The sequence below is a fragment of the Diorhabda sublineata genome, chromosome 6 (assembly GCF_026230105.1).
Source record: "Diorhabda sublineata isolate icDioSubl1.1 chromosome 6, icDioSubl1.1, whole genome shotgun sequence".
NCBI classification, from domain to species: domain Eukaryota; kingdom Metazoa; phylum Arthropoda; class Insecta; order Coleoptera; family Chrysomelidae; genus Diorhabda; species Diorhabda sublineata.
The window spans coordinates 24,344,297-24,364,639 of record NC_079479.1 but is presented as its reverse complement, the minus strand read 5'-3'; the positions used below and the strand labels follow the sequence as shown (position 1 = coordinate 24,364,639).

Below are 20,343 nucleotides of genomic sequence, written 5' to 3'. Positions count from 1 at the left end.
TTTATTATATTTAGAATTTTTTATACAAATTTTTTTGTATAATGGTACAACAGTCTAATGTAAAATATTTTAGTTGTTTGTTTTCGTTTGAGATTCTCTTAATTTTTGGATAACTTTCTGTTCATTTTGACATTTTCCGGCGTAGCAAGTTAAGCCTCTGGCACAAACTGTTGTGGACGTGGAAGGAAGTATATAAGCAAATTGTCCACAATCAGCACCCTCATCTAAAAAGTACCGAATGCTATTGACAAAGAAACTGATATTTTGGATTAATATTTAAAAGTCAATTCCAATGAATTGACTTTTAAAAATTTAGTCACCGAATTGACAATAAAAAATATATACGTACATAATATAGTGAAACAAGTATCACAACAACCACATGTTGCAGGCGAGGGTTTCAATTCTTGTCCCAGTCCACAAGAAACCTCTTTACATAACGATTTGTTGCATTCTGGGCATACAAAGCCATGTCCTACATTAACTAATATGAGAGTTATAAACAATGAAGTTATAATAACCATATTTTTTTTATATTAAACGTTTTATTTTGTTTTCTAAAGTGACACTGATAATTCCACTCACTTTATATTAGAGGTTATAAGATTACTAGTATAGAGATGGGCACTTCTAACTAACGAATAAAAAATAATCGTTTAGCAAACTGACATTAATTTCAAATTAAAAATAAATTATAGTTGTAGAACATTATTCTAGAACAATCTTTATGATAAATTGTTTGTAGATCTTGTTAGAGTAGTATTAGTAGTAAATAAACGTGTCGCAATATTTAAATTGAATAAAAATTAACAAAAATTCTTTTAATCAAATTATTTTTATCGAGTAAATAGATTGTTTGATGACTATTTATTCACAAAGTTATTAAGTAAAATTCAATTAACAAAAATGTCCATAGAAATATTATTGCTTAACGCGAAATATGTGACAGAAATAACCTTGTCATACATTATTTTGACAATTCGTAGTCTGTGATATCTTTTATTATCTCAATTCAAACTATATGCTGATAAGTATTTAAATCAAAACATTTTTGAAAACTGTTACTGCGGTTATTTCTGTTTTAGTTTTTGCGAAATAATTCATTAGAATTTTCGATGATGGCCATCTCTAATTTAATTATAAATATACGTCCTTGTAAAACGATAGATAACCTTTAACTACGTCATATATATGTTTGTTGATTTTAAATCCCTCGTTTGTTACAATTAACAAAAATTTGAGTATCAGTTCGTTACCCTTTTTTTTTAATAAGAATCGTCAGGCTCCTCAAAATATCCATTAACTGCAGACATCACCTCTTCATTGGAAACTTTGACCACCGAGCCATTTTTTCCAGTCTGGGAACAGAAAATAATCCAAAGGGGCTAAATTTGGCGAATAATTTTGGATATTTCAATAACGGATGTGTGAGTTGTCTTGTCTTGATGAAACACTTTCTTCTTAGCCAACTGCGGCCGATTTCTTCGCTCAAACGTTGCAATAAGTTCGCTTAATACATGCCGTTTTTCCTTTTTCAAGATAATTAATGAAAATTAACCAACGCACATCACAAAAAACCGACTCCATGACATTGCCTAAAGATGGAACGGTCTTTGCCTTCTTTGGAGCCGGTTCTCCCTTTTCAGTGCATTGTTTTCATTGTTCTTTGGTTTGATGTGTGATGGACCCACGTTTAATCCATGGTTATCAAACGGCACAAAAAATCGGCTTGATTTCTGTGAAACCTTGCCAAACACTCAATGGAAACAACTTCACGACGCTGTCTTTGTGAGCAAACGCGGCAGCCATCTTGCGCACAGCTATTTCATGTCCAAACTTTGAGTTAATATGGGATGTAACTCAGTTTTCGAAAATCTACTATGTCGTACTTCAAGTAGACGATTATCTAGTAAGGCTTTGTGAATTTTCTTCAACATTTTTGGAGTCGTCACCTCATTTGGTCGACAACTGCGATGCTGGTCCTTGCAGGTCGTCAGGCCTCGTTTAATCCCTGCTATCCAATATTTTACTGTTGATAACGAATGAACAGTCTCGCCCAGAGTAGAATCGAGTTCAGCTTTTGTATTGGTTGGGCTAATGCCTTTCAAATAACAGTATTGTTTCACAAATGTTTCCATGTTTATAAATTCATTGAAAACTATTGATGGCTGCCAAACAAATACTAAACAACGTGGCATATTCCAAGTTGAAACATATGCTTTATAGATTGTGTACTTTTCTACTTTTTAAAACAGAGGTATATTTTCTTGATTGACGTAGTTTTCATCGACTATTTTGATTGAGTTACTGCAGATTTATCTTTCAGTACCAATTTTATAAACGGGGGAAAACTACGACTTAAACCAAATGAATGTTTTAAAATTAGAGATAAATGTGGGCCCTATTTACTGTTTTTTCTGATGTGGAGTCGTATACTGATCAGAAAATATCGTGTTAAAATGAAATTTTGCACCAAAATATCTTTATTCAATCAAAATACAATATATCTTCTTGACTTAATCATTATTTTTGAAAAATTTTATCTTCGTCAAACTTAGAACTTGTCGAAGTAGACGTACTTATGAGTGGTGCTATTTCCTAAAAAATGAAGAAGAAAATCAAAGAATGTTTATTAAGGAATAGGATCACTCACTGGTTTTTCTTCGAGTTCCAATAGTGAAGGTGAAATAAGTAAATTAAGAAACCCTACAATCCTAATAACCCAACAAAATCCCAGTAAACGAACTGCTAATCCTCCCAATAAGGGACCGAATGAATACGAAACGGACACGGAAGATTGCTGTAGGGCATAAATTGGTCCATAGTGATTACCTGTAATAAATTATTTGAGAAAATAAATCATACCTTGAATAATTCTCAATCATTACCTCCTCTTTTGTCTGCAAAAGTAGCTAGAAGAGGTACTAAAGCTGCATCCACCGCCCCAACTCCTAAACCAATACCAAAATGAGGCAGGGAAAGCTGGGAGATGGTGTTTGCTAAAGGAAGAACGTAACAACTGAGCCCTATTATTACCATCGCTATGATTGATGTCCTCCAAGGTGCGACTGGTAGAAAACCTATAGCACAAAAGCATAGACAGAGTGGACAACAGCAAACAGTTCATAAATAATTGTCATACAACAAAATTTAACTCAAATTAATGTTATATTGAATTAATTATCATTATGTTGTTGTTAAAAATTACGTTTTCAATTATTTCAGGAGCTCAGGTGAGTTTAATCGGGATCTTTCAGGTAATACAGTGAAGCCTCTCCTTAACATCGATTACCAATTCTGTATTAAAGAATCTTTAAGAGTTTGTGAAAGGAATCGGAGGATAAAACTTGAATTAACTTTTGTAAACTGATCTCTAATGACTTCTATACTATTTTTAATCTATTTTAAAATAATTCTTCGACATTTCTAATCTCAACTAATGTCTATAAATAGCTTTTTCTTTATCCTTTGGTAATTCAGCTGGTGTTACGAATAACGAAATTGGTAAGTTTTAAATCAGGCGGTCACTTAACAGATTGTAAATGTAAATTTTGATGAACTCCATAGCTTATTGTTGGTCTTATGGTTTTGTATAGATGTAGCTTCGCCTTTCTGGAGATTTTTTGGAATCTTATTATCGCCTTCAGCTCTCCCAACTGTTCACTTCCCCTCGTCATCCTCGCTTCTAGATTTCCTCCCTCTTTGCCGTCATTCTTAATATCCTCCCCAAGATATACATAACTTTGAACTTGTTCTAAGCTCATTGCCTTTTCTTTGTTAAGTTGTATTGACAAATTTCTCATTGCTCCTTTCCTTTGTGGCGTTGTCGTTATCAAACCGATTTCACGTAGTATCCATTCTAATACTGTATTGAACAGCGTAGTGGATGAAGGATCTCCCTGTTTTAGTCCTGTGTGATTCTGGAAACATTCTGATATTCTTTGATTTGCCTTTACCTTCGTTTTTGTATGTTCGAGTGTCATTTTCGAATAAGACTTATAAGCTTTTTTGGAATACTAAGATCGTACAAATAGTTTCTGTCTATAGTATCGTAAGTTTCTTGGAAATCTAAGATTGAGTAAATTGGCAGATCTTATTCATACCCCAGTCTTTGGGTTTGCCTCAGAGTGAAATTATGGTCTGTGACTTGCCATGGTAGTCTCCGAACAAGTTTTATCTATGGCATTAGTTAAAAATTTGTAGGTTGTACTTTGGACCATTATTGTCATTTTCCACGTTTCTGGTATTGTCTCTTGCTCCCTTATTAAATAATATAATAATCTCGTCCTCAGTGCAGTTCCACCATACTTGATTAATTCTGGCTCCATTTCGTCCTCTTTCGTTTTTTATGCCCTGAATTATCTCTAGTATTTCCTCCTTTGTTGGAGGCCATATATTTTCGATATTAATCCAATCTATCTTGGGTTGTAAGCTCCTCTCATTGTTCACCTTCGTTTTCTGCGTTTAATATTTTTTGGTAATGCTTTTCCAATCTTTAGATCATTTCGATCTAATCTATTATTATTTCCTCTTCCTTATTTTTTATATAAATAGGGTTTTGCTCAGCTTGCCATTTATTGTATATTATAATATTGATAATTTAGTCAAAGTAAATGCTGAAGAATATCCAAAAGTTAAACTTGTTTCGAGGAAGAAGATAGATTTGTCAACTTTTTAGAAGGCAATATATTTTTGGATCATCTATGGTAATTAGTACATATTTGATATCTACAGGATGTCCCACGACGAATTAAAACTATCTGTGTATGGCAAAATTTCTACGTGTGGGTTTTCGGTTACAATCTTTTCAACTAAAATATTTTCAAAGATGGTTTCCGGTTTTAGCTGAGCCATTTTAACGACTTTCGAAAGTATCAACAGTTGACAGTTGATGGCAGTTAAATAAAATGTCGTGGTTCTTTTTAAAAAAATAAAGAAATTTGATATTTATGAAGTTAAAATTTGAACATTTTTTATACACACCCTGTATGAAATAAAAAATTTCATTATAGATTCAAACACGTTTGACCTTGCTAAAAGCAACCGAATAAAAGTAATGTTCATATCTTTAAGGGTTTACTCGTAAAAAAATAATGTATAAGGGTCTGCAACGGTAAAATTTTTTACAAGAAAATTAATAACTCAAAAAGTCTGCGTTTTTCGAAAAAAGTTTTCTGACAAGTTTACTAAAATTTTACGTAGATTTCAAAATGTATGAATATACAGGGTGTTCTATTTAAAATAACAAAGTTACAGTCGACTTCCGATAGAACTTTGGAAAGATCGTATCCGAAAACCCAAACGTAGAAATTTTCATGATTTTACTATAAGTATTTTGCCATATAGAGATAGTTTTAACTCGTCGTGGGACAACCTATATAGGGAGATTCAATTTTCAAATCAAGTTATCATTTGTTTTGCCTTTATCTGTTGGAAAGATGACATATCTTTCTGTGGAGTAAGTAAACATTTGAGATGATTAGACAAAAAAAGAGAGCTTCGAACTAAAAGTCATTTAATAGTAGTTTACATAACAAGTTGGGAAAGTGGTTTTTTACTGGACTCGTCGGAGTGTATTATATTTTGAATATCCATTTTATAATAAATGTCATGTTTTCAACTAAAAGTCAAAATATATCAAGTTATTTTATATTTTTAGATAATACAAAACTTACTATAGTAACCATTATCTTGGACTAACTATTGTACTATTTTTAGACTTGTAACGAATAGTATATTCGGCAGTATACCGAATATTCGGCGAGGCCCCTGACCGAATAGCCGAATATTAGGCAAAAGTATTCGGCTGGATTTTAGCGCCAAAAACTTGTACAGACGTGATTATTTCGCGCTCCTTTGTTTTGTTTTAATGTACTCATCGCCCGCGCGCCTGCTGTTGCTCTGCGCGGTATATTGCTAGCACAATGCATGTTTCGACAAGTTCATTTCGTGGATATCGTATTACGTTAAGTACAGTTTATTGTGCTCTCTTAGTTTTGATCTATTTGTAAGTGTGATAGTGGGAAATTTAACAAATAAACAATTAAATAATTACGAACGTACTTTAATAATAAAAAAATCGATTATGGCCTTTAAAAAGAATCGCCTATATGGGCATACTTCAAGGATGATGTAAATGACCCAAAAAGTGCCGTGTGTAAACTGTGCGAAATAAACATTTCTCGTGGTGGCGTTGGAAGAAAGGCGACAACATCGGGAATGTTAAATCATTTAAAAAATAAACACAATGAAGAATATCATAAGTTGGTACTCACGTTCCCTAAGGGGCAAGAAACTAAAAAACAAGATACGAATGTAAGTAATAAACCTTCAACGTAAAAAAATGTGCAGAAATTAATAAACTATGGGATATTAATGACCCCAAGGCAAAAAAGTACCATGTGTTAATTGCTGAAATTATCGCACTTGATAATGAGTCAGTAAATATAGAAGAAAGGGATTGTTTTGGAAGACTGATTAATGGCGCTTTGCCGCGGTATAATATACCAAGTCGTCCTTACTTTTCAGACAATGTGATTCCAGAAATTTATCGTAAAGTGGTTGAGAAAATTAAAAGTTTACTTTCAGAGACAGATTATATATCGGTAACGACAGATATGTGGACGTGCTTGCATAATAATAACAGTTTTACTGCACATTTTATTGACCGCCAATTCAACCTCAAACATGTAGTATTGAGCTTCAAGCATTTTGAGGGACGACACACAGCAACGAATATAGCTATGAGTTTACAAGAAATTGCAAATTTGTGGGACATCCGTAAAAAAATTCATATTGTTATTCATGATAATTGACGAAACACAGTTAAAGCTGTTAGTGATGCATAGTTGGCCTCAGCACGTTGTTTCATTCATACTATTCAATTGATTGTCTAAAGGTTCAGTTAGATGTGACTCAAATGATAGCTACAAGTAGCAAAATCGTAACTCATTTTAATCATTCTGGTACTGCACAAGAAAAACTGCATTCTGTCCTAAAAGATTTGGGTCTCCCTCAACATGAATTAGTCTAAGATGTTAGGAACTCTACATATTATATGCTCGAAAGGCTAATGCAACAAAAACGAGCCATTTCTGTCTATCTGACGGGTTGTCATATTGCCAATTTGACTGCTGCACAATGGGAGCTTTTGGAGCATCTTTTGAAATTATTGCAACCATTTGAGGAGATAACAAAATGAGCACGTCAAAAGAGCTAACACCCAAATTAAAACTGGCAATACTCGTCATACAACAAGGGTTAAAAGAACGATTTGAAGACATTACAACGAATAAAAATCAATTCGTTGCTACCTTTCTCGATCCAAGATTTAAAATGAATGTTTTCACCAATCAACTGCAAAAAGAAAAAGTGAAACAGTATGTATTAATCGATAGCATAAAAATGAGCTGTGAAGAAACAAGCGACGATAGCGCGCTTTCGTCCCCTACTTTGGCCAAGAGGATAAGAACTGAAGAGCAAAGTCTAAATCAGACTATTCACTCAACTTTTATGGATTGTTTCGAGGAGCTGATAGCAGAAAAAAGCACAGCTTCTGGAAACATATCAACAGAAATGGATCTCTTCTTAAATATTAGTAATATATCATGTCATGACAACCCGTATACATGGTGGTAAGCAAGGAAATTTGAATTTCCGTGTTTGATTAAGATTGCAGCAAAATATTTGTCGGCGCCAGGAAGTCGTGTTTATTCAGAGCGCCTTTTCTCTGAAGCTGGGATGGTCTAGGAGAAAAAAAGAAGTAAACTACTTCCAAAAAATGCATAACAAAAAAGTTAGTCTTTCTGCACCATAACCTTGCCCTTCTAAATTTTGATTATGAAAATAATTCAAATGCATAGAAAAATTCTTAACTTGTTTAATACAGAAAATGATTGAATTATGTACCTGCTTTATGTACCAATGACTACTTAATAAATGATTATGAAAGAAATGAAAACCTTACCCTTCCAAATTTTGATTACCACAATAATTCAAATATATAGAATCCTCCATTTTTCCAATTCAGAAGATGATTATGTACCTGTTTTAGGCATCAATGACTACTTAAGTGATTATAACAGAAATGAAAATATGAGTATATACGTAATCAATCGATTTTAATTTTTCATTTTACCAATTATTTCTCTATGACAAAATTTATTATTTAAGTATTCGGTATTCGGCCGAATAATATGTAGATATTCGGTATTCGGCCGAATATAATAAAAACAACCAAATAGGCCGAATACCGAATAGTAACCGAATATTCGTTGCAAATCTAATTATTTTTTTCATTAAAGATAGGCCGGAAAGTAAATAAAAATGAGTCCGTTAATAGATATTTACGATATAAGTGTCGTAAAGATTCATATTACGAAATGAGATGGGAAATTTGTCCCATTGAATATCGTAATATGAATTTACGATACCAATATAGTACATTATTTTACCTACTACCAATAATGTTAATTATTTACTCAAAATTAGTCAATATTCCTGAAATTAATGATATTAGAATCATGTAACAAGCAAGAGTTGCGCTCATTGTTGATTTATTTTGCGCACAGTCAATTTTGACGTGTTCACTTCAGTCTGGTATAATTGTATCGACATGAGTTCCGACTATGAAAGTGTGGATTCTGATATAGAACTCGCTGCAAATAACGAACGGAATACAAACCCTAGTACCCGCTAAATCTCGCAATAGATACGAACAATAACATAAACGAGTCGAAGACTGGTGTAGTTCAAAAAAAGTCCTTGATATATCGGAGAAAATTTTATTAGCTGATAAAGAAAAGGCATCATCATTATGGACACATTATAGTATGCTGAGAACAATGATATCTCTGAAGAAAAATGTGGACATAAATAAATATTCGCAGCTATTGGCTTTTTTGAAGCGGAAAAGTGAAGGTCATAAGCCGAAAAAATCCAGTATATTTTCAAAGGAAAATATACACAGATTTTTGAAAGAAGCCGATGATGATCAATTCTTGATGATGAAGGTTAGGTTATACATAAATATGGTGACATTTCCATGTAGCATATTATTTTTATAGGTTTTCTTAATCGTGGGTGTGTTTAGCGACTGCCGAAGAGAAGAATTGATGAAGTTAAAAATTGGTGATGTAGTTGACGAAGTAACGTTCATAACAATCAAAATACCGAATACTAAAACTAAAATTCAAAGAGAATTTGCTATTACTTAAGGAAACATCGTTGGTTTTGACTGCTTGAATAACGTCCGAAAACATGTTCGACTTCGACCTCAAAATATAGTCCATGACCGGTTTTTTATTTTATATAAAAATGGAAAATGTTTTTCTCGACTAATTGGTATCAATACTTTTGGGCGCATTCCAAAAGAAATAGCAACATTTCTGGATCCACCAAATCCATCACAATATACAGGTCACTGTTTTAGAAGATCATCAGCATCCCTACTTGCTGATGCTGGTGTTGATATGCACATTTTGAAGAAACATGATGGATGGAATTCCAGTAGTGTCGCTGAAGGATATGTAGAAACATCCTTAGAAAACAAAAAAAAGCTACTAAAATAATGGGAGGAGAAATCGTTTCTACAAAAAATTCCATTGAAATTGAAAACTACAATTCTTCAAATGACTCCACGTCAGCTGGAATAAACATCACTAATTGTACAGGTGTTGTGTTTAATTATTATAATAAATGAGGTTTAATTTTTTATTCATGAATTCATTCCACTAGTGCAGTAAAGTATCTCATTACGAAACTCATATTAGTATCGTAATGTTTGATATTACATATTGGTAGTAGGTAAAAGCTTTTACCGGACTATCACAATAATCTTCTGGCTCGGTCCGACAAAATGAGATTTTCTGGCCTAAAAATAAACCTGAAAGTACTAATTTCTGACCATTTAAAAAATGGTTTTATAGAGGGTGTCTCATAAGAAAGACGTAAGTAATTATTGTCCAGCCGTTAAAAAAGGAAATTATATAAAGTAACGTACCATACACAGCAATTTAAAATTATTAGATCGGATTTATAAAGGTTGTTGAATATTGCCAAACGAATTTATCGAGATTCTAGCAAAAGGTCGAGTAGAGGGGTGTAAACACTTTACTGAACGATAATCATTTCATTAGATTTTTACATACGATAAAAAATGAGTTTATCTGCACAACTCGAACATGGGAAATCATTGGTCAGATAAAGTTGAATTACCAAAAACCGTCGCATAGACTTGTCGATTCGAGCAAGTCTCGTGTGTCTGATGGAATTATTAAGAAATTATTCCAGATGGTCGAGCTATTAATGCCGAAGTATATAGTAGAAAGCTGATGCGAATGTATGAGTTTTATCGGGAAAATATCCAAGTTTAGTTAACAAAAAGTGGATTCTCTTTCAAGACAATTCTGAACAAAATACTGCGAAAAGTACGCCGATTCAGATCGAAGAGCTTAATGGTATTGAACTCCTAAATCCAGCATTTGATCAGATTACTTTTTAATCAGATCCATGGCGAAATTCTTGGAAAAGAAAAAATTCGAATCCAAAAGAGATACTGAAAACGCAAAGCCACATTTTTCTGCATCTAAGCTGAAGGAATGGTTTTATCAATGTCTCAAAGAATTTGCTGGACGTTAGGATGGGCTATTCTTCGAATTTTCCTTTTGGTATGATTATTTAATAAAAAATGATTTCATTTACCTGCGAAATGGGAACCGATGAAATAGCCTACACTATCCGGAATGAAAACTGCTCCTAATTGCCATTTGGTCGGTAACGGATCCAGTCTAGCCATAAGCCACATAGGAACGCAAGGCTCCAAAATAGCCATTGTCGAAGTTGATACGCAGATAGTTGAAACAACTATAATCGTTTTGTGATCTTTAAGTAAATCGATACAATCTCGAAAACCGTTTGGAGAGGAATGGTTCTCACACTGTGAAGATTCTTCTTTTAAATAACGTAACTGTAAAACTAGAATCAACCTAAATTTCCGTAAAATGGTACAAAATAAAGAACTAATCATATTTCAAGATATAGATATGGACATATATCAAAGAAAGTAATACATTTCGCACTAGTTACTATTTTGCTGAAATGTAACGAGTGCGAAATACACTTTCCAACGAGTTGTGTACACTATTGTTCCTACGACTACGTAAAAAATTCTTCAAAAAACGTTTTTTTTTCTAATAAGAAAGTCAATTAAACAATATCACACATGTGTTGAAAAGTATATAAACTGTTTATTTCACTATCTAAACGTAACAAGAAACAAAAGAGAAGCTCAGACAGATTTAAGGCTAACGCCCGGTCTCACAGACTGACGTAACTATGTCTAGTTACATTTCAAAATGCAAAATATTGATTTTTCACTCATAGAAATAAAAATGAACTAGAAGGAGGAACAAAAATATTTGCAGAGACTTATAGATGAAGTTGTCAGTAATGATGAATCGGAATGCAACGATTCTGTGGATGATTATCAAGAAGATGATAGTGAACAAAATGTATCCGTTGCAACAACCTCTTCTTCAGGTGTAGGAAAACGTTAACGTCGCAATTTATTTTTGATTTGCGGGAATGAGAAGAAATAATTAGGTGCGGCGGATGAACCATCAATTCGATGTTTTCACTGTTCAAAAACATTTTTGTTTGAACTGATGTGTTAGTGTTCACATTGCCGAGATGGAGGATGATTAGTTTTCTGCGATTGGTATTACTGATTTTTTCGAACACTTTTGGCAAAAAAATGCTGGTGTACCTTTGAGAATTGAGAAAAACGATGCTCTTTTGGAAAAATGGCGACGTGCGCGAATAACTTTTGATGGATTTTGATCGTCTTGAAAGATCCATGCAGTCGATTATCGTCTGTCACAAACTGGTGGACGTCTTTGGCAACAATCGACACAAGCTTTTTTTTGAGCAATTGTCAAATTATGCTAATCCCCAAGTATGTCAATCTCACGGTATGTCACAAGGCGATCTTGGAATATAAGTTTACGCGCAGCAGCATGTTTTCCGGCGCAATAGCCAATTTTGGACGATCTTCACGAGATTCATCCTGTATCGAAATGGAACCACGAATGAATTTGGAAAACCAGCGAAACACGGTGCCTTGAGATGATGTTTCATCACCAAAAGTCAAATTGATCGGCACACTGCCCTTGGTTTAAACCACGTTGAAAATCATAGAAAATCGTCAAACGAAAATGTTCGCTTTTTAATTCCATTTTTTGGCCAAGATATGTTTCAAGTATCTGTAAACAACTCAAATAGCACTGATATGACAACGCATTCTGATTTCGTTCACCATTAAAAATGTCAAACTTTATGATGGCAATGTCAGATTTGACATATTCATCAGTGACATTTAGGAATGTTTTATAACAGAGCAGATCTAACGAGCACTCATCCAAAACACTCACTTAGTTCCGGGTGGCTCACAATGAAGAAATAACGTTAGAATTTTAGTTGGTAGACCTGGTGTTGTAATATCCTGAAGTTCTTAGAAGAAACTGATACTGGAAATTATCAATTTCGATAAAATTATCAAACAACCAAGCTTTTGGTTCAAGAATAATTATCTATATATCATAAGGCAACAACATTTTTTCCAATATGGTGCAAAATATTTGAAGATGTGGTGACGGCAATTGGTATTGTTTTAACAAATACCAATAAATCATCGTTCAAAACACTTTATAGAAAATATTTACTTAACTTTTCTTTAGTTTCTTCAAATGATTTTGTGAAATTTATTATTTAATTAACAATATAAAATCTATTTTGTCCGAAATCGAAAATAGTTTCCTATGTTTGAATATTAAAATTGAATTGTAAGTTATATTTGAAAAAAACTTGACAGACGACATAAAAAATATGATGAAAATAAAAATTTCATCACCCGAGCGAAATTCAACCAATAAAAAGTCGTTTCAATCTACACGAAATGTTGGTACTTACTAATACATATGACGATAGAAATGGATATAAATATAAACGGAGCAGATTTTCCTAGCAATTGATATACAGCTCCACCTAGTGGATATCCAATCAATACGCCAGACGCGATTCCTCCAAAAGCTATTGGCATCAATTTTACTCTTAAAGTTGGCGGGAATTTTTTGGCTAAAATGCTCATTCCGCTAACTGCTATAGCTGCTGATGCGCTACCATGTAAAGCTCTAGCAAGTACTAGCACCCCATAGGTACTTCCACAAGCAAATACTGCAAAATAACTAACGAATTTATTGCTTGTTTTCTATAAAAAAAATAGAGAATTCAGTAAATGAACTTTCTTTTGTATAACATAACAACATGGTACAGAAAACGCCAAAGCAGCAATCAGACTTTGAGTGGTGGTTAAAACAAAAATGTACCAAGCACTAATAATTATCCTGATACTGATTTTAAAATTTTTTTAGATACCAATTTGAAAATTTGAGTGATTATAGCCATCAATAGTCTTCAGGACATTTTAAATTTATTTACAATTTTACAAAATGTTCCAGAATGCTGTGTCAAATCAAAGTTACATTTTTTCGTATGAAACACCCTATATTTTATTGTATATTTGGAATCATCTTGACTTCCCCATTAAAATAATGTAGAGTTATGTGTTCAATGGGGTTTTTAGAAAGTAACTAATTTTTCATAAAAATCAATACCCTATACAATGTAAGAGAAATTCAAATAGAACAGTAGTATAGTTCGTTCAATATCAATTGCAGATTATAAAAACTTGTATAAAAACCCCTGCCGGCAATTTTGTTTGATCTACCATAGGCGAAGATACCTCATTTTATAAATTTATTATTTTTATAAATACTTTTGAAAATATGTTTGTCTTATGTGAGAAAGTAAAAGGCAATCGAATCATTAGAAATTGGACGCCGTTTTTAGACAGATGCAACGATGCAACCACGAGTCAAATGTACCTACCTTTGAAGGAGTTTGGTTTAAACAGGGTACCAGACGTGAACAGAGCCCTTTTTATACCCCAGATATTCTGACAGGAATATTTCGACGAAATTTTATGTTTAGGATTCGATGTTTACATTGGCAAACAGTGGAGATGATGAGTCCACGTGGACTGAACATTTGTTAGATGTTTACCGAACTTATGAAATATTGATTGTTCCCCGTATAAATGTCTTCGCAATTGATATTGGAAGAACATTTCTGGAAAATTATTTATTCCGTTAATATTCATAGCATCTGATACAGGGAGAATCCCAATATCTCAAAAGACAAAGGAGGCATTGAATTTTATCAAACTAATCAATCACCTAGTATATTGTGACTGTTGGTTTTTGATGTGGGAATGTTTATATTAAGTGAAACTACACCTAGGTAGTAAACTTCCTATATTCCAAATGAATAACAAATTAATACGATTAAACAAACGTTGATGTTACTTAAAAGTATTTCTAGCAATTATTTTACCTGCGTTTTAAAAAATCTCAATGGATTTGATAATACTGATGTTACATAAAATATGGATACTCACGAATAGAAGCAAGCAGTAAATTGAAAGTTCCAACTAAAAGTGGTATATAACAACCCAAAACACCAACTAAGTATCCTATAAAAGGTGTAAACGCCAATTGGACCAAAGCTTTTGAAGCAAGTAAAATACCCAGGGGTCCATTTTCAATTTCCAAATTATGAAATTTTCTTTGCAGTGGACTTAGCGATGCAGGTGCTAAATCATTGGCGTCGATAGTCACGTTTAATTCGTTGGAAAAAAGGTAATCAGGTATTATCGGCACTAGAACATTGGTATTGTTGAAATATTTGTGAAATTTATATACGAGGATTGTCAAAAAATTTTCCGATCTCATAAAGAACGAATATTTGTTGTAACATATTCTATATACTTTTCATCTCGAAAAAGGGGTTTAATTATATGATTATGATGAAAATCTCTCTTTTGCAAGTAAAACTTAGGAGTTAGGAGACAGAAACTTTTCATACAGCACTCGTATATATGTTATATATTTCAGAATTTTATTATGAACCACTACAGGTGAATACAATGGGATACTTATAAAGAATTTTTAATCATTTCACCATATTTTATAAAAATAGATAAAAATCATCAAATGAAATATTCTTCCTAATTTTATGGGTACTAAGGAAAAAATTAGGACAGCAAGAGGACTCTAGACATTTTTAAGAAGTTTATATATTTTGATGTCAATATTTCGAAATTTATCTGGCGTTAATTTATAATAAAGGGTATTCCAAAATTAACGCAAGACAACTCTAGAAAATAAATCGACAGCTGATGGGTTAGTATAAATGGAGCTTTACACGGTTGAACAACGTGTCTTCATTATTGAACAGTATTTCAAAAATAATGAAAAATATGATTGGAATAGTGTTTCAGTCAACTGTGAAAAGATTAATTGAAAAATTCTGCGAGACAGGGTCCGTTGGAGATACACTGGTCGTCCAAAAAGTACGTAACAATCCAGGATCCTCAATGCGATGTCGTGGACAAAAATTGCAAATTTCAAGAAGCTCTCACTAAAGATCTGCGTCTGAATGCTTACAACATTCAATTAACACAACAACTGAAGCCTAATGACCGTACATGCAGAAGAGAGTTTGTCGAATGAATTATTGAACATAAAAAAATGGATGCTTATTTTTCGAAAAAGATCATCCTAAGCGACGAAGCCCATTTTCACCTTGATGAGTTTGTTAATCAGCAAAAGTGCTGCTGTCAGGGTTCTGAGAACAAATGTGATTTTCGAAAAACAAATGCATCCACAACGTGTCACTGTTTTTTGTGCATTTCGAGCATACGTTTTTAAAACTGCGGCTGGTGAAACAATGATTGTTTCAGCCTCTTTTATACAGAATGGTCATGGAAAATTTCGGAGCCGTGGAGGCCATTTGTGTTATTCCATAAATAACCTCATCCTATGTACTTTAAGATTCAATAAAAATTGTAATAAAAAGAGCAAAAACTGTTTTCTATTTAGAATTTCGAAAATTAATGATGCAAAATCATTGTTTATGATTAAAACAGATTGTATTTCAAAATTCTATCAGTTTTTACGAGATTATATCAGCTAATAATTCCTGTAATGCCAATTTATTGAAGCACCCAATACTCAGGATACAAATGAGTCGAATTTAATGAAATTATAATCTTACTTACCAACAACAGTTAATAATACATTATCCAATAAAAATAATAAATAAATAATCACAAAAACAATCGAATCATCCTCAACAAGTGGCAGAATAGAAATTTTCATGTTGAATGTTTTGTTGCCTGGTTGTTACTGAGAATTATTCTCCGAAAAACCCCAAGAAGTAGCATCTGGACGAACATTATCTTATTATCCTCGGAAAAGGATAGTAAATTACCGTATCGGAGGGGTTTCAATGAGAAATTTGTCGCTTCGTTGGAAATTCATTACGTATGTTCTTATCGACACTAGCCAGAAGGATGCTCGATGATTTATAGGGAAATTCGATTCGATCAAATTCACTAGTGGATAAATACAAAGTTTTTTTGAAAAATGACACATTTAAACTCTACTATAGTCCATTCATAATATACCCAGGGCTAAAAACCTCTACAAAATATGCTGCTCATGTTAAAAATGAATGATTGAAGCTGAAGTGAAAAGAATATCTTGACTACATCATGAGAGGTTAAAAACATGAGATCCTGCAGCTCATAATCCAGGAAAGAATTATAGGGAAAAGGAAGGAGAAGAATTTCTTGGTTCAGAAACCTGCGAAAATGGTTTAACATCATATCATCTGACTTATTTAAAGCCGCAGATTACGAAGTTAAAATAGCTAGTACGTGAAAATGAAAGATAGTCTATTCGTTTAAGATTATTCTTATAAACTGTCCGTTCATTCTATTGAAAATATATTGGAATACCATATAATTGGAAAGAATTAATTAGTACTAGCTTTTCGAAGGCACTATAGATTCTTGTAGTTTCCAATAAATAGCAGGCTTCTATCAACACCCATCTAAATGGCGTTTGCACAACAAAAACCATTTAGTGTTATCTGCTTTGTTAGATGCGAGTTTGCGAGGAGTAAAATAAAATAATACACAATGCTAAACCCTCCCTTTATGACCTCCAAAAAATTGCTGTTTCATTCAATACTTCATTTCACCTAGTACACTAGGTTCACGGTATTGATAGTCTTGTTTAAAATGGACTTGGTGTTGGCTCTATGATTCCTACAGCTTTCACATTCGAACAACTTCTTTTCTCATACCGTTCGTTGACTACGGACGACTGTCGTTTGAGCTGGTGCAAAGAACGGCAGCACTTGGGGGCAGAATGGTGTCATATAATATTCAACTGTTCTGTTAGATGCTCATGAATACTGTAGAAAGGTAAGACGACTTCGTGGTTAGGAATTTACCTCGAACAACATGTATAAGTAGAGCAAAAGCTCCCAAATTTTTTCTTTCAAAATATTACTACTTCTAGGAGACCCCAGCTGATACATTTCTGCCATAGTTTCAAAACTCGTTAAACAATATGAAGATGAGTTTTAAAGAAGGAAATACACGTAGACCTCAGTTGAATCCACCATGTACTCCTGGGGGTTCACCTGGACCACTTTGGGAAACGTTAAGTTTGCTAAACCATTTTGCTATTAAACCTTTAAAGAAAAAGGTATACCTACTACAATGCGTACACTATTTTAGAGAAGTTTTGGTTTTTTCATTTCATCCACGATAAGTGCTTTCTTTAAACAACTGTCGTCGGTGTTTGAACTGCTGCAGAGAACGATAAAGGACGATTCTGTTTAGGTGATCATGAAGGCTGAAGAATTGTGAAACAATTTTTTTAATTATTTCAAAGTGTGGCATTGTCTTCCTATGTTTGAAACAAAACTTTCAAGACAATGCAACTGATGTATCTTTATCTATGTATTATTCCAATCAAATAGGAAGAAAATATATTATGCGAGTATTTGTTGATGTGTACAACATCCAATTACGGACTGATAACAAAAAAATCAAAAATATTGCCTTCATGTTAGCAAAAAAATATAATAAAACAAATCCGGCGTCATGGGAAGGAAATGAGGACGTGTGGTTCAATTTATCGTTAAGATATTTGGAACGTCGATGAGACAGCGATAATCAGGATGGATCCAAGAAGATGACTTCCACTTTTTCCTTGAACATTTTAAAAATTCAACCCACACTGCACACATCATAATCTACAACCGTTAGATCGTGCTATATTTGAACATTTAAAGAAAGAAATTAATCCAACTTGAGAAAAATAAGATCTTATACTGGGAAAGTCATGAATATCTATGATATTTTATCTGTGACAAAATTAGTATTCGATGTGGCGGTTACTGCACGGCAAATCAGTGCTGGTTTTGGCCTGTTAATACAGATATCTTTGAAGTAGGCGACCTTCTGCCTATTCAAGTCACTGATCGTATTTTGCCCAATCCAGAACCAGAACAATCGTCAAGTGTGGAAGAAACTATAGTCAATGTAGAAAACAGACCCCTTACTGCAAATTGCTACAGCTCAAAATAATGGAAACTTTACTTCCGTTATACCAATAGGACCAGCAATCCACATATGACAAGCAGTAGCGCCTCCACGTTTGTGGCTCTTTCTCCTCTTGCCACTTGCAATGTGTTCTCCACAGAATCAGTGAAGCCGTTACCAAAGGCTCCAGCAAGAAAAAAAGACACAACCTAATAGACGCGAGATCAAATCAGCTACACATCTACAAAGGCTGAAATCGCTGCCATAAAAGCCAGTAGAAAATTAAAAAGAGTGAAAAAGCGTATTTTAAATGAAGAAAAGAAGAAACCGAAAAAAGATAAGAGTGCAGAATATGCCGAAGAAGATGCAGAAAATGTTTACTATTGCTTGTGCTGCCTTGAATTCTATTGCAGATCAAATGAGAAGTGGGTTCAGTGCCTGGAATGTGAAGGTTGGTATAATGAAGATTGCACTGGTGGCGAGCTGCAATTCATCTGTCTTAACCGTTTGTCAGATTAGATTATAATTTTTGATTGATCTCGATGTGAAACCATAAATACTGATAAAAGAATTAATACTTGTTATTTTGATGTTTAATACATATTATTGTTCCTTACTATCATTTTAAATGATAATTAAAGTACTTTTATGGAAAAACGGTTTATTTATGATATTTATCTGTCAAATATAATACATAGGTGCCGCAGCTAACCTTGGTACCTGTCGCAAATTACCTCGATGCTGGAAAAGTTGTGATAAAAGGGGTAGTATCAGTTTTCGTGGATTTTCTTAGTCACCATATAATTTTAATTGACTTTGATGACTATTTTCAAAAGACTACCGTAAAATTCCAAAAGTAACCCCCCATTTTACAAATCAAAACAGATGCATTTCTGGTAGGGGGTTTATAATCGAGATTTTTCAAAAAAAAACCCAAAAAATGCATCAGTGCTAAAAATGAGTACAGATAATATAAATAAAATGTTTAAAATAATAAATAAATACATACTTTATACATTAAACAAGAATTTAAGCTGTAACTAAAAACAATTCAAATTACAACAGTTCAAAAATTATATTAAATAATATGAAATTTCCCTGTTTTTAGAGCAAAAACTGTACGGGGGTATATTTGATATACAGATTTCAATTTCGCGAGAAAAAAGGGGGCTATATTGAAGGGAGGGGCTATTTTCGGGATTTTACGGTAATAATTGGGCTATATTATGGCATAACGTTTATAAATGTTCATTTATTGAGATATATGGCTCTAATTAAAAATGGTGTAGAAACTGCTTTATCTACATCGACTTCGAACTAAATAGTTTCTGCTGACGTTAATATTTTGCTGTAGATTTAGATTGAATCGTACTTGAAAAGTGGTTAATATATTGGAAATATTGGTAAATAAGTACGTTCACTTTACTATCACGTAAAAATATATTTTCAATAAGCAAAACAAACCTGTAAGGCATAAAATAATAAAAAGCATCGTCACTTATTAATTCCCAGCGCGTGTCAGATGTGTTATTCCATGTAGACCTCCACCAAATGGCAAATAAACAGAAGAGATTCTTCTTAACTTACTATCCAAACAAAGAGATCAAGTTATATACATGCGGCGAGTCGATGAAAAGTAATCGAGTTAGTGGGGTTGTTTCAGAACGAGAAAAAATTCCAACAGGGTATTTATTACATGGGATTTAAAACACTCTGGGGTAAATCGACCGGGCCTAGGTAAATATGGGAAAACCCTCTCGTAATGGTATTTGTTTCTAAATTGAATTTTCTTTTTTTTTTCGCAGAGCACAATGCATATTGTTGGGAAA

At 33.2% G+C, this 20,343-nt stretch overlaps 2 protein-coding genes across 2 annotated transcripts; both read right to left on the bottom strand.

The window, feature by feature from the left end:
• Positions 1–596, bottom strand: LOC130445419 (uncharacterized). Its single transcript, XM_056781022.1, has 2 exons — positions 350–596; positions 1–224 (listed from the first exon to the last, which is right to left on the bottom strand). The coding sequence occupies exons 1-2, from the start codon at positions 522–524 to the stop codon at positions 70–72; spliced, it is 330 nt and encodes a 109-aa protein (XP_056637000.1). The 5' UTR covers positions 525–596; the 3' UTR covers positions 1–69.
• A 1,869-nt stretch (positions 597–2,465) lies between these two features.
• LOC130445423 (synaptic vesicular amine transporter-like) lies at positions 2,466–16,297 on the bottom strand. Its single transcript, XM_056781029.1, has 7 exons — positions 16,175–16,297; positions 14,513–14,773; positions 12,967–13,230; positions 10,702–10,974; positions 2,889–3,080; positions 2,654–2,832; positions 2,466–2,598 (listed from the first exon to the last, which is right to left on the bottom strand). The coding sequence occupies exons 1-7, from the start codon at positions 16,272–16,274 to the stop codon at positions 2,524–2,526; spliced, it is 1,344 nt and encodes a 447-aa protein (XP_056637007.1). The 5' UTR covers positions 16,275–16,297; the 3' UTR covers positions 2,466–2,523.
• Positions 16,298–20,343: the final 4,046 nt, after the last annotated feature.